General features: G+C 39.4%; 1 protein-coding gene across 5 annotated transcripts in view; it reads right to left on the bottom strand.

Annotated features, from left to right (window-relative positions):
* Window positions 1-200: 200 nt before the first annotated feature.
* The window catches only part of FHIP2A (FHF complex subunit HOOK interacting protein 2A), a 37,482-nt gene continuing 23,862 nt past the window's right edge, over window positions 201-13,820 (bottom strand). For 3 of the 5 annotated variants that reach the window (XM_042907905.1, XM_042907903.1, XM_042907907.1), the window contains 7 exons: window positions 13,635-13,804; window positions 13,100-13,243; window positions 12,146-12,236; window positions 9,007-9,150; window positions 4,376-4,516; window positions 3,632-3,756; window positions 201-3,534 (listed from right to left, as the gene is read on the bottom strand). In XM_042907905.1, coding sequence (XP_042763839.1) covers window positions 3,429-3,534; window positions 3,632-3,756; window positions 4,376-4,516; window positions 9,007-9,150; window positions 12,146-12,236; window positions 13,100-13,243; window positions 13,635-13,804 — 921 coding nt within the window. In that variant the 3' untranslated portion in view covers window positions 201-3,428. The remainder of the gene's footprint in view (window positions 3,535-3,631; window positions 3,757-4,375; window positions 4,517-9,006; window positions 9,151-12,145; window positions 12,237-13,099; window positions 13,244-13,634; window positions 13,805-13,820) is intronic. The other 2 variants (XM_042907904.1, XM_042907906.1) reach the window with 2 other exon arrangements.

Genomic DNA, 13,820 nt, shown 5'->3' with positions numbered 1-13,820 from the left:
TGCGTGTAAGAGAGCTCTACGCCCAGTGTGGGGCTTCAACTCATCACCTTGAGATCGAAAGTCACATCCTCCACTGATTTAGCCAGCCAGGTGCCCCAACATGTGTCATATCCTTTTGTGTGTTACGAGTGATTGTTTCAGACTTATCAGTGAATAAAATGTTTTCAATTAGAATTCTATAAAAATATAAGACACTTTGCTTAAATTACATTATTTATTTTTAGATTATCCCTCTTAGTCCTGCATGCATCATCAGCACAAAAAGTTGAACTTGATCACAACCTCCTTTTGAAGAGATAGTAGGTACACGATCACCATCTGAAGACTTTTTCTTCATAGGTGGCCCAAGAATTCCAGGCCATGGTAACACTGTCAGTAACCTACACAATGTTTGATAGAAAAATTTACCAAATATCCTTTGTTTAATGTAAACAAGGCAGGAGGCCAAACAGAGCATTGCAATAACACTATTTTTACAGGGCCCAGAAATATGATTATCTATCATGTTTTAACACATCGAGTGTCTCAATGACATGCATATTTTGATTAATTGTAAAACCCAAAATATAACTACCATATAACTTGTTGTTTTTTCACTTCACTGCAACTTGTCAATGCCTGTGAACTTCATAATTAAATGGTAGTTATATATTAATGCAATAATTTATGGAAATATGTCACCCTGAATTACAAAGTAATTCCATAATTTGTGCCCTGTAAAATGAAGTGTAACAATCTTTACACTAGCAACAGTGTAAGCAAGCTAAGGATTTTGGTCCTTTTATATATATATATATATATATATATATATATATATACATATATATATACACACACACATATATATATATGTACACATGTACACACACATAATGTACAATTAAACCAAAGAGCTATGAACCCTCTCACAGCTTCCATATTGCACAGACAGATACATTATGAAAACGTTACAGAGTTATAATGGGAGTACTACGTGATAACTGCCTAAGGACAAATCTGAGTTCTATCAAGTAAAGAACGTGGCTCATTACTAAAAATGAAATCAAAGACTCTCCTGTTAGAAGGTTAAAAGAAAACGTGCACACCCATTCCTATTGATATGAAGCAAGACTAATGTTCGGCCTGGAACCTGCTACGGCGATCGGCTGTGAAGGCGGTACTTTCCGCCCAGCACAGTGCATTTGAGTCACTGGTTTGCAAGCACTGAGTAACAGAGATATTTGGCTTCCACAAGACAGTACGAAAAAGACTAGGAACGTAGCACATTGTTTCACTGACAAATCCAGCTCCCTGGGAGAACTGGCTGGCTCGAGGTCTGTCTGAACTAAATACCAAGAAGAAAGAAGGAAAAGAAACTTAGAGAGAGACAACTTACACCTTAAGCTTTAGCTGACTACAGATCAAAATCATTACAATAACTTAGGAAAACAATTATGTTTTAAGAAGCAACACACACACACACACGAGTTAAAGCTTTTCTGAGCTTGGTGTCATATATTCGCTATAAGGTCCCATTGTGAAATCAAGAATAAAGTAGTATTTGGCTTTAGAGGTAATAGCCTCGCTATTACATCCACTGAACACTATGAAAACATCAAGAAATATCTAGTATCTCTTCATGCCTTATTTTCAATAAACCTACATCAAAGTAGACTACAACTATGTCTAAAAACAGAGATGCTGCAGTGTTCCTTCGCGTGGGCTGATCAATAAACACAGGGAACTGAACGCTTTCCCATCATTAAAAAATCATTTGAAGAAAATCATGCACAAAGTGACTATCTCCCACTTTTGCTCTTCCTTGTTTTGCTTAATAAATGTGCTTAGACTGAGCTAACAAAGATCTGCATTAAATCAGAAATGTCGTCTTCTCGGTTTAACAGGGGTAAGCATTCTAGAGCCAAGAATATTCGTAATCTTTTGATATTCTGCTCTTAATAAATAGCCAAAACTAACTAGAAAATAAATCAGAAACACAAATACAACAAAATTAGCAGTAGGGGTAAAACATGCTTGGATGCACATGCCACGTGATGTTATGTATGCAAACGTGCTCCATGAAACAACTTGTTACAAGGAGCAGGGACAGCTCCTTCCAGGCTGGGAAGCCTGACAGTCCACTCCCTCAAAGTATCAGTAAATAGAAAGATAAAGAGCAAAGTGCTGCTGCTTAACATTTCAGGAAGAGGAGGAGAGCAAGAAGAGGAAATTAAAAGCCGTATTTGAGTGATAAGCATCACTTAAAAGAACAGAAAGCGGATTAGCAAACACCATTTTGTAAATCAAGTATAAGCATGCTGTGCACAGCGCAGCCTTCCTGAACTGGTCCTTCATATATACCCAATTTACCCAAATTCTTTCACATGTAAACAGGACACGCTGGTTTTCTTTTGAAATCTCTTTAGAATCATTTAAAGCGAGAGACTAAACAAAATGAAAAAATAAATGTAAACACTGAGGAGGCCACTGGCATTTTGATTGCTGCCTAAGAGTTATCAGTCAGTTCCCACCTATGTAGTTCAATAAGAAATCAAATTACAAAGCAATTTTATAAAGCAACTTTCAGAGAGGGATAGATAGAAGGAAAAAAAAAAGTTCTCAGCCCAATGTATGCTAATTAGCCTAAAAAATACTATTTTAGCAAACATTACCAATGGTGAGCACAAATTCAACATTGTTGCAAACATGACACAGTTTAAATACACTGGGACCCATACGTGAAAATCAATCGCTAACATGGCTATGTGCACAAAAGAGTAAAAGAACGTTTCTTTAAAAAATATATATATTATATTAATCAAGAATTTCTTCATCATATTAAATTGTTATTCTTAGAAAAGCTGAGGAAAGTTAATGGTGCTCTACACATTTTTATCTCCTAATATTAACTCAACTCACTCGATGGTTCCTGAATTGTATTTTTTATCATCTACAGTTTTTTTATTTTTCATATTTTGTTTGATAAGAATTCTGACCTTAAAAAGTTATAAAATTAGTTTTGTTTTGTTTTGTTTTGTTGCTACTTATTAATCCAAAAGAATAGAAGCATTTGAGTCCCAGAGTCAAAATGCCTTGCTACCTAAAAGGATATTAAAATAACAGAAATATCTTCAAAGTCGTGACATCAGAAATTTTGCAGCTTTTCACACAGGCATTAGAGATGCTTATTTCCTGAAGTTCCTTTGTATCCTGGATTCAAGGATGTGCCATCTCATATAGAGAACCATCACGGTAACGCCAATGAAAACAACATTATACAACATTTTACTAAGAATGTCCACTCCATGTGTTCTTAAAGGTTCTGTCCAACTTATAGCAGTGCTTCATTTAAAAAGGCTTTTTTATCCTCTCGGCTGGGTGCAGCTGAGTCTTTTTTTGATGAAACGTGTACTGCAGTTCTGCTCCCTCTGTTCTTTGGAGGATGCTATTTACGGGGTGGAGGAAGCGTGGTATTTCACAAATGCGATGGCCGCCAGCTCCTTACAGAACTCCTCTAGCACGATCACACCCTCCAGCAATGTGATGTGGTCAATACTGGGGAAAGGAAAGCAAGCAAGCAATCAAATCGTACCGGCAGATGATGAAGTTTTGGTGAAATTTTTAGATAAAAACATGTAAAACACTGGCTTACACAGGGCCTTCAGGTTCCAAACCAAGCAATCGCTTTCTGACTAACAGAAGCTTGGGAGTAAAGTCTTGAATACGCTGGATTCTAACCATGAGGTCTCCAACAACCTGCATCAGAGACAAAATGAACTGGGTTCTTGGGGTCAACTACCTAGGGTTTTTCAGGATTAAAAAATTGCCTATTACTCGATTTCCTATTACTAAATAAAAAACGTCACCTCTCACTATTCACATAACCGTCTTTGGCAAAGGAGTCCTATCTGTTCCCTAAAATATAAAAGTTACATATGGGGCCCCTGGGTGGCTCAGTCGGTTGAGCATCCGACTCTTGATTTTTGGCTCAGGTCATGGTCTCTCAGTTCGTGAGACTGAGCCCTACGTCGTCGGGCTCTGCACTGAGAGCACAGAGTCCGCTAGGGATTCTCCCATTCTCTCTCTCTCTGCCCCTCCCTGGCTCATGCTCTCTCTCTCTCTCTCTCAAAATAAACAAACTTTAAAAGAAAAATTTAAAAATTTTAAAAAAGTTACATGTATTATTGAAAAGAATAAACTCTCTTTTTTCCTCCACACACCATCGTACAGCAATGACTTCTAGACGGCAGATGTAAAATCTTTTCCATCATGTGACACTAACGACATACAATGATAAGTAATGTTAATGGACATGTTGACCACGTCTATTAATCATCCAGATGTTAACTGGACAGGTTTGCCAATCCTAGAGAATATAACAAAACTAAGAACTCACCCTGACGATTACGGAGAAGAGGGATCTACAGCCAGAAGCAAGGTTTACATAAGGATCCAAAAGGTACTCGTGTATGTGTGGATGAGGGAAGAGAGAAAGTCTAGATAACACGGAAGTGACTTGTAAATTTACATCATATGGCTGTGGAGAGGTAAAAAAAAAAACAAACAAAGACATTTGACATTGTTTATACATGTATATATACCTGAGCACTTCATTCACCATTTCAATTGGTCTTTTCAAGAAAGGAAAATATCCCATCTTATTCCTCCCTCCAATGAAAACAGTCATTAAGATCTTTTAAAATACGGTAGGCTCATTTTAGAAGTGATACTCTTCATCTTTTAGATTACTCAACTACCACCAATGATCAAGAGCCTGTACACAATAAAATAAAGTCCTATGCATCACCAGCCCAGAACCTTCTGGGCAGAAGGGAAGTGTTTGGGGACAGAAATGACCACCAGAAGCCTCACAGCGAATGAGAAGGTTCAAAACGGTGATTACAGACAAGGATCATCTCCTTTATCACAAGAGCATTAACTCTCCCCAAATAATTATACATCTGTGTACAGTTCCTCATCCATTTTTTATACGTAGTATCACAATTTTACTTGAATTCGATTTTTAAAAATTTTTAATCTGTTTCCTCCTCACGGAAAATGGCTTGGAGGTGCTTTACAAAGTGCATCAAAATCAAAGAAAAGGGCACACTGTACAAAAATGGTTGCTGTTACCGTCTCTAGAACTTTCAACAGAAGTCTTGCTCCTTCCAGTTTCCTTCTAGGCAGCCAAAGGAAACTGAGTGGCTGAGACAAAACTGGCTTCCGTGGGAGGGCTGGGGGCGAGCGAGGGACACACGCCGAGCCCGGGGAAAGGAAAAGGGATTCAGGACGAGTGAATGTTAACCGTGGACTCTGCCTGTTTCGCTCCCATTCACTGAGCGGACGCTAAGCGCCTGACACAAGGAACACCAACTAAGAAGGGAACATCTGGCATTCGGAGGACAACGAATGTGAGGGCACAGTGCCAGAAGACAGCAAAGGTGCCTTCGCGTGAAAAAAGACCTCAAGTCCTGTGTTGTGAGTCCAACTGTACCATTTTTGTTTTTAAACACGAGATCCACGAACATGGATTTTCTGAAAGGGCAGAAAACCATCCCTAAGTCTCTCTTATTCACAATTGGGCCTCGAGCAAGATAAATGAAGGGAGATACAATTCCTACGGAAGGTGAGTTTGGAAAGCATATTCTCCGACTTGATAATATCTGCAACAGAACAGCCTCCAGGACTCAATTCATAAGGAACAATGAACTCCCATTAAATTGTGTTTGAGGCACAAAAGAAACATTTTTGCAAATCCTTAGAAGAATGCATTTGTAAAGCATGTGAACAAAATCCCTTAAAATACAACTTAAGTACAGTTTGGGATGTGACTTGTTTCAGGTAGTTCAGGTTTTTAGGTCACAAATTCTTCCATTTATAGGAGCTTAAATAAAGAAGTCAAAATTTGGCTTTCGGCAAGGATAGAAATTGCCACTTAAACTTTGTATTTTCTTCATAAGGTGTTACTTTGGTTTTTAGCTTTGTTTGAACAAGAACCTATGTTCTACGTTAAGACGTTTAAGGCTGACTGAGATTATATTTTAACGTGAAAATGAAAACAAATCTCAGCTACATAGAAACTTACCTCCGAAATGGTCTCTACTTCACAATGGTAATAACTTTAAAACAAGTTGGCCTTTTTTCTTTAATACAAATATCCCTTTTTTGGGTTAGTAGAAGTGTTTATACCTATTTTGGACCTCTTTTCTACTTTGTACAGCATTCACCTGAAATGAAAGCTGGCCAGATTTTTCTGACAGGTCAAATGGGCTTGGTGCATCTTTGCGCTCACGTTACATACAAAGCTGGAATTTTAGGACAATACACTTTGGACTTAAAAGCATACTGATGACAAAAAAAGAAAAAAGAAAGAAAGGCGGCATACTGAGGTTACCAGCAAACTCAGTCTCCACCCTTCTACTAAAAGGATAAACTGGGGCGCCTAGGTGGGTCAGTCGGTTAAGCATCCAATTCCTGATATTGGCTGAGGTCGGGAGATCAAGCCCCAAGTCGGGCCGTACGTGGGGCTCTGCGTGGAGTGTGGAGTCTGCTTGGGATTGTCTCTCTCCCTCTCTCTCTCTGCCCCACCTCTGCTCACACTCTCTCCTTCAAAATAAATAAATAAACTTTTAAAAATTAAAATTAAATAATTTTAAATTAAATAAAATTAAAAAAATAAAAGGCTAAATTTACCGACAACCAAAACAATACTGTTTAGTCAAGTTTAAAGTTTTCTTATTTAAATTTTTACTTCTCTTTATTTTTAAAGTTTACTTATTTATTTTGAGAGAGCGAGCATGAAGGAGCGGGCATGAGTGGGGCAGTGGCACAGAGAGAGGGAGAGAGAATTGCAAGCAGGTTCTGCCCTGAGCCTGAGCTTGGGTCCAATCTTTAGAACCGTGAGATCATGATCTGAGCTGAAATCAAGAGTCGGACACTCAGCCGACTGAGCCACCCAGGCAGCCTCTATCTCAATAATTTAATAGCCTCTGAAACTTCTAAAAACTCGTGTATTTAACAAGGCTTTGTATTTTTTAAAGGATTAAATTGTTTTTTTCATTCAGTTTTTACAAGCAAATCTAAGTAGGAGGTGATGGCAAATAATACCAGCTTCCCCTTAGAAGAAGGAAATGTGACACGTGGCTCAGTTACCCAAGATGAAACCCTTCCCTGTCAGGGCAGAGAGAAGCTGAGCCTCCCTACATTCGGGTGTTCTTTACGTTCCGCTCATGGACCTCGGCATTTTGCTATCTTTATAAAATCATCACAAACGGTACTAAATGTGTTATAGAGTACTTTATAAAAATTAACATTGTGACAACACAATAGTACCAACAATACTTGAGTGTAATTGAACATGCAGAAACTAGCTACTTTACGAATTAGCTGCAGTCAATGTTTAATCCCAGACTGGTAAGCCCGCCCTAGCAGAAATGTACACTAAGAAAATTACAAGCAAACATCACCCTCAGCGAAAACACATTCAAAAAAGAAAGAAAATGAAACGAAACCAAGCGCGCTTGGCACGCTGGGGCTCATGATTATCTCTGAGATCTGACTGCATCATGTTCTTACCAAAAAAGGCTTGGAAAAACCACGCGTTTAAAGACAAAAGGCTTGAGGCCGTGCCCCGCAGCGTAGGAGCTTAAGTCACACGAACTGAAACTAGGGATTCCTCCCTGACAAAATTCCAGCAGAAGTCTGTCCTGCCTATCATTCAAGGTTACGGAAGAATGGTGGAGACAGGGTGGATGAACCGGTTCTGCACCGTGACGTGCGACCCGCTGAAATAAGACAAACTCTGCAGCATTTCAGGATATTTTGTCTCCGAATTCCCTTTTATATCGGCACTCTGCAAACTAAAGGGAAAAATACCCAAGATCCAGAGAAAGCCTAGCAAACCAGCTCAAACACCACAACGAACTGATAAACCCTGCTTGCTACCCAGGAGGCTTACGCAGCCATCATGCAAACAGCACACCCACCAGATCTGGACTGAACAACCGACCCACCAAACCCGAGAAATACAGCACTTGCTATTAAGAGGTTAAAAGAAAAAAGGACTTACTCTATCTCTTTACTGATTACTACCAGAAACAGTCCTGTCTGAAGCGGAACCCAGTGAAATACTTCTTAAATTATAATTTCTTTATTTGGCTTTCTGGTTATTGAGGACAGCCTGCCTATGGAGTAAATTTCTTTTATTAACTCCCTCTGCTCACATAAATATTTAACTAAAATGCTGAAAAAGAACAACTACTTTAATATACAATTTTAAATTAGTTCCAAATTGGTGAAGTCAATTTCTGTGTTAAGGCAAGTACCATGCCAGGTGGTTTCATTTCAAGCGTACATCCCAGAGTGTAAGGCATTTCAAAGCTGCATCCTCACTTTGTTCATTTTTCAAGGAGGGAGGGACGGAGGGAGGGAGGGAGGGAGGGGTTCCGTAATCCCAAATTCATTTCTCCTGGCTGTCAGTGAGACACACAGAGCAACAGACCAGAGGATGGTAGTTTTTTTATCTACCTTGGAATAAGTAAATTTACCTTTTTTATTTCACCTCCCCCTTCTGAAAATGAGTCTTATTCCTAAGTCCTTTGTCTGAAGAAGCGGATTCATCTAATATTGTTCCGTAATGTTAATGAGACCAGAGTGCTGGAGATTCAATTTGAAATGACATTTAAGGTCTTCTGAATTGAAGGTTGACTCAATCTGTATCTGTACTAACTATACTAAAAGGCTTTCTAAGTTCATCGTAAAAGGAAAGCACTCTAATCACCTCCAAAATGTGTTAAGGATATTAAGACAACAGCCTATAATGAGAAGGGAAATATAGAATTTGACAACAGCCGTCAGGCCAAATGAAGGCTTTGAACATAACAAATGCATCAGAAACGCACTGGTTGTTGCCAGCTGAGCTTCACGAAAACAGAACTACTTTATTAAAGATCTAAACTAAGACTAGAGATGAATCCACGGTGAATAGTAACAAAACAATATGACAATTAATATTTTAAAGCTTATTACCTGATCGAGAATTCTTCCCATTCTGTCAAATAAAACTTTCAAAAAATGACCTTCAAAGAAAGTAGCTTCTAAATTGCACTTTTCCAATGCTTTTGGAGACCCAGGCCACTCCCATCTTAAGCAGATAGCACAGTAGTCCCGGAACTAGGGAAAAGCATTTGCATCATTAAAGAACAAACCGAAACAAATGGAGATTAAATAGAAAGTATTTCCTCACAGAGGCATGTAAATATCCACCTGCGTGCCCAGCGTTCCCTGTGAGGCGCCCATGGGAGAGGGAGGGAGAGATGACTTGGGTAACAACACCCTCACTAGAAGCACAGGTAAGACTCTAACACCTGTACCAACATATGCTGATGAATAAATAGCATGTGTTTTCCTTTAGAGGAACGTAACTCTTTACTTATTTTTAATCACAGATTTAGAGAATATTTAAAAAGCAAAGTAAGTCCTAGCCACATTTTCAAACTGATTTGGAAACGTTGCATGCAAACGGATGAACAGATGTACGTTGTCGGAGAAGGCAGGCTTGGCTTTCCCATGGCGCACCTACAGGGGGCGCGCTGTCACAGGACACATCAGTGCTGCGTGGAGCGTGCTCCGCAAATGGTTTGCTACCCTCGCAGTGAAAAGGACCTCAAAACCCAGAGTAAGCGTTTAGACACCTTTATTGGGGGCGCCTGGGTGGCTCAGTCGGTTATGCATCTGACTTCTGCTAAGGTCATTATCTCCCAGCTCGTGGGTTAGAGCCCGGCGTCGGGCGGACAGCTCGGAGCCTGGAACCTGCTTCCGATTCTGTCTCCCTCTCTCTCTGCCCCTCCCCCCCTCACGTTCTGTGTCTGTCTGTCTCTCTCTCAAAAAATAAACATTAAGAAAAATTAAAAAAAAACAAAAACCTTTATTGCATTTAACTGAGTAACTGTTATGTCTGTTGAACATAAAATAATCAGGGCTGGTAGTTTATGTTTTTTCTTTTCACCTTTTTACCAAAGTGCTGGTAAATAGGCTGGAAATAATAAAGAACTGGCCCTTCACTCCTCAGTTTACCACTGGGATAAACAACATGGATTTTCATAAGCATAAGATCTCACATAATAAAAATAAATTTGAAAAGTCTTCCCCAATATACAATTTACTTAAGTTTAAACAAAAGACATTTAGAGCATAGTTTTCTTCCCCATTCTTTCACTTTTCAGATTCTCCTTACTCAATAAAGCGACATTACTTTGACGTCTCTAGTTTGGAAATTACCTGAATCTGAAACAAAACATGTCCTCACCATGAAGCACTAACTTTGATCTTTAAAAGAAAAACATATTTAAAACCACCAAAAAGCCAGCTTCTTCAGTATATTGTGAGTTTTAACTGATTTGGCTTTCAACAGACCATTTTCTATCCTTAACCACTCACCAATATTTAATTAAGCATTTTTCCATTAACATATCTGAAATTCTGACCTAGACAGCAATAGTTTAAAAATTGTTTATCTCTCATCTGTTTTCTAGCACTTCTGAAATAATCCTAATAAGTGCATTTGTAGAAAATGGAAATGAAACTTCACAGAAAGAATAAAAGCAGTTTAAACTTCCAGGGGAGACTACTGAGGTTGGGATCACTATTGTATTGCCTTTACTTTCTCGTTCATGAAAGTGCTAGCTTGATGTGAAATACTGGGGTTCAGGAGCAAACAGTCAAGAAGAATTCTTGAGGCATCTTTGGTACAAAGAGGTGGTTTTATTAACGCATGGGGACAGGACCTGTGGGCAGAAAGACTGCACTGGGGTTGTGAGGAGTGACTGATTCTCTACTTTCAAGTTGGGAGGGGGTCAGGGACAGCGTTAAGTCTCTAAGGAATTTGGAAGCAAGGTTTCCAGGACCTTGAGGGGGCTAGCTGTTGTTAGGAAAAGGTCATTTACTACTGTCTAAGAGTAAAAGTTTAGTCATGAGACCCTTCAGATATATATTAGCGGGCCATATGTTTGGAGGATGATTGCTAACATATATTCTTGGGGGGCAGAGATAAAGGAAGTTTCTACAAGGATTTTTATAGAAGACTTACAGGATCCTGGAGGTTGGGATGATGTTAAGCTGAGACCGCCTTTTGCCCCTAGCAAAGGGTCAACATCGAGGCAGCTGGGTTCCTAGAGGAAGGTCACTCTGCCTGTCTCAAGGACTTGCCGACGGGCTAGTAAGGGAGTTTACTTTTTTTTCTGTGTTTCTTTTGCCTTTGTTCTCCACATCACTAGCTACAGAATTACTCTAGTTACTCAAGCAGTAATGTGGACTTGCATTCAGGCTTAAAGTACTGTGAATTAACTATAGGTGCATGCAAATTAATTATACATAACAGCACACTTCAATCTCAACGATTTAAATGAAAATTAAATGTGTATTGTTCTGACTTGAGACTTTTCAAAACCGGGAATTCTGTGAAACGCCAGAGAGGGAAGAAGACTGACAGAAGGCTGTTTAGTTCACTTCTTCACAGATGACCTCTGAGAGAGTCCTTCCAGACAGGCAGAGAAATCCCGCGCAGGGGCAGGGCATGAGGGGGCGGGCACTTGTAAATAAATAACGGTGTGGGTGAGAACAGAGGTGGAGAGGGGGTCAGGGCAGTGCCTGTGGATTGAGAGCAAGGGTGGGTGGTAGATAGAAACATTTAGAAGTTATGTTTTGGATCAGCAGGGAAGAGGATTGGGGGGAGATACAATTTGAAGTATAGAAAGAAAGAAAAGAAAAGGAAGGAGGGGTGAGAGATAGAGGGGAAGGGGAAAGTGGGGGGGAGAGGAAGACACAGGAGAAGGGGAAAGTGGGGGGAGGGAGACATAGGGGAAGGGGAGAGGGGGGAGAGAAAGAGAAGGGTGGGGACAGAGGGGGAGGGAGACACGGGAAAGGGAGAAATGGGGAAAAGGCAGAGGGATGGGGGGGAGGGAAGCAAACATAAAGAAAGAAATCTTGGGACAGAGACACAGTGAGTAAAAGGCATAGTAAGGTCACCTGCCGGAAGTTAATGTCGCAGAGGGAGTTCAGGTCTTGCAGAGAAAGGGAAACCTCTGGAGAAATGACCGTGGGTAACAGGACAAGGTGTGTATGTACACTCTTACTAGATTTCATGTCCAAAAATAACTACCTCACTTACCTGCCTATGAGCATCTCGGAGGTAGGTGTCATATCCAGTGCCCTCGACATGGTAGGATGATTTTGCTTCATCGGGTACCAGACAGAGAAAACTTCAACGAAAAAAGCCACAAGCAGTAACATAAATACTCTGACAATTCAGTATCTTTATGTCTTAAACTATGGAGTAATATCTTCAGTTTAGCCAAACACTGATGCAAATGGAAACCCGAAAAACAAAATGACATAGGCATAAGTACTTAATCTTGAATCGGTTTTACTGATTACGCTTTCATTATCTCAAAGGTTTTATTTAAAAATCACTCATTTCACTTAAAGTAGAAGGAAGCCTAAGACGACAACTTCTTTCTACATTACAGCACGAGAGACCACCGTTATCTGCTCATCTCAGGAAACCGGCTTCGAAGTAATTGAACCAAAGATTTTTATGCACCCTAATTTTACATCTTGAGCCACAGGCAATCTCTCTAAAGTCACCTGCCAGAACCAGGCACAGCAGTGACAGCACTGCAAAGGCAGAAAGAGAACATCGCCACAGAAAGCGCACTTAAAAAAAAGTAAAAACCACAGTTACCAAAAAGGTAGAGTCCTAGGCTTAGTGTAGGTCAGTTCACGTGTACTAAGTACAATCTGTCAAACCGGAAATTCCCCCTGTTGTTCCAACTGGGAATTACTTACAATGATTGTTATTAAAACAAAGTAGGGTACTCTGAAGGTTTACTTAACCACTATTGTTTTTGTTTCTATATTCAGACAGCTCTTCTCTTCTGCTATTGACTGTTGCCCCTAGGCTGTCACTTGCTACATAAACATGACAAAAAGCTGATATAATCTTTAGATAAAAGAAGGGAAAATTGAATTCACAATATATCACTAGAACAACCTAAGAACAGAGCTATCATAGGTTATAAAACCAAGCAAAAGAGATGTAAGTCACATTTACATGGCAACTCACCTATTTACAATTTTATGGACTTCGGTTTTCCCATCATTTTTGGGGTGGTCTGGAGTAGCAGGAGGTGAAGAACTAAGCCACTCTTGATTTGAAAGAGTGTTATCTGGTGAAATGTCAGTAAATAACGGGTCTTCTTCGAGATCTCTATGTTTAATTTAATGATGTATTAAAAAAAAAAAAGACGAAATTTTAGTACATTTTCTAAACCAGAAGATGGTCTACCATTCTCTTTTCTAATGTCTTAGAAAACATTACATAACTTTACCAGTAAGACAATTACATTTTATAGGGATATTAGTATCTTACATGCACATCAAACTCAAGAACGCGTTGATTTTGTTAGGTTTAATGAATACCACTTGTGACTTAAAGGGATGGTGCTATCATGGCATCTAAACTTTATTTTTGAAAATCTTATAAACGGTAAGAGGTTTTTTTTTTTGTTTTTTTATGAATAAGGGAGAGAAGTAGGAGGAGAGAGAAAATTGGGATTCAATATAAGATGCTGAACTTGCAGAGTTAGATGGGAACTTACACGGCTCCTGCTATCAATCCGTTTTCCACCACATCTTTATCTTCTGGACACACAGGCTTATATTCAGTATAATTTCTTTCTTCTAGGTTTCTTAGGACCAAGTTGTAAAGAATGTGCTCGTTGGGTTTTTGTAAGAGATGTTCGAACATTCTTAATGTCATTATGCTTATCTGAAACCAAAAATGA

This window comes from Panthera leo, chromosome D2, assembly GCF_018350215.1.
Source record: "Panthera leo isolate Ple1 chromosome D2, P.leo_Ple1_pat1.1, whole genome shotgun sequence".
Taxonomy (NCBI): Eukaryota; Metazoa; Chordata; class Mammalia; order Carnivora; family Felidae; genus Panthera; species Panthera leo.
This window is presented reverse-complemented; position numbering and strand designations above follow the sequence as displayed.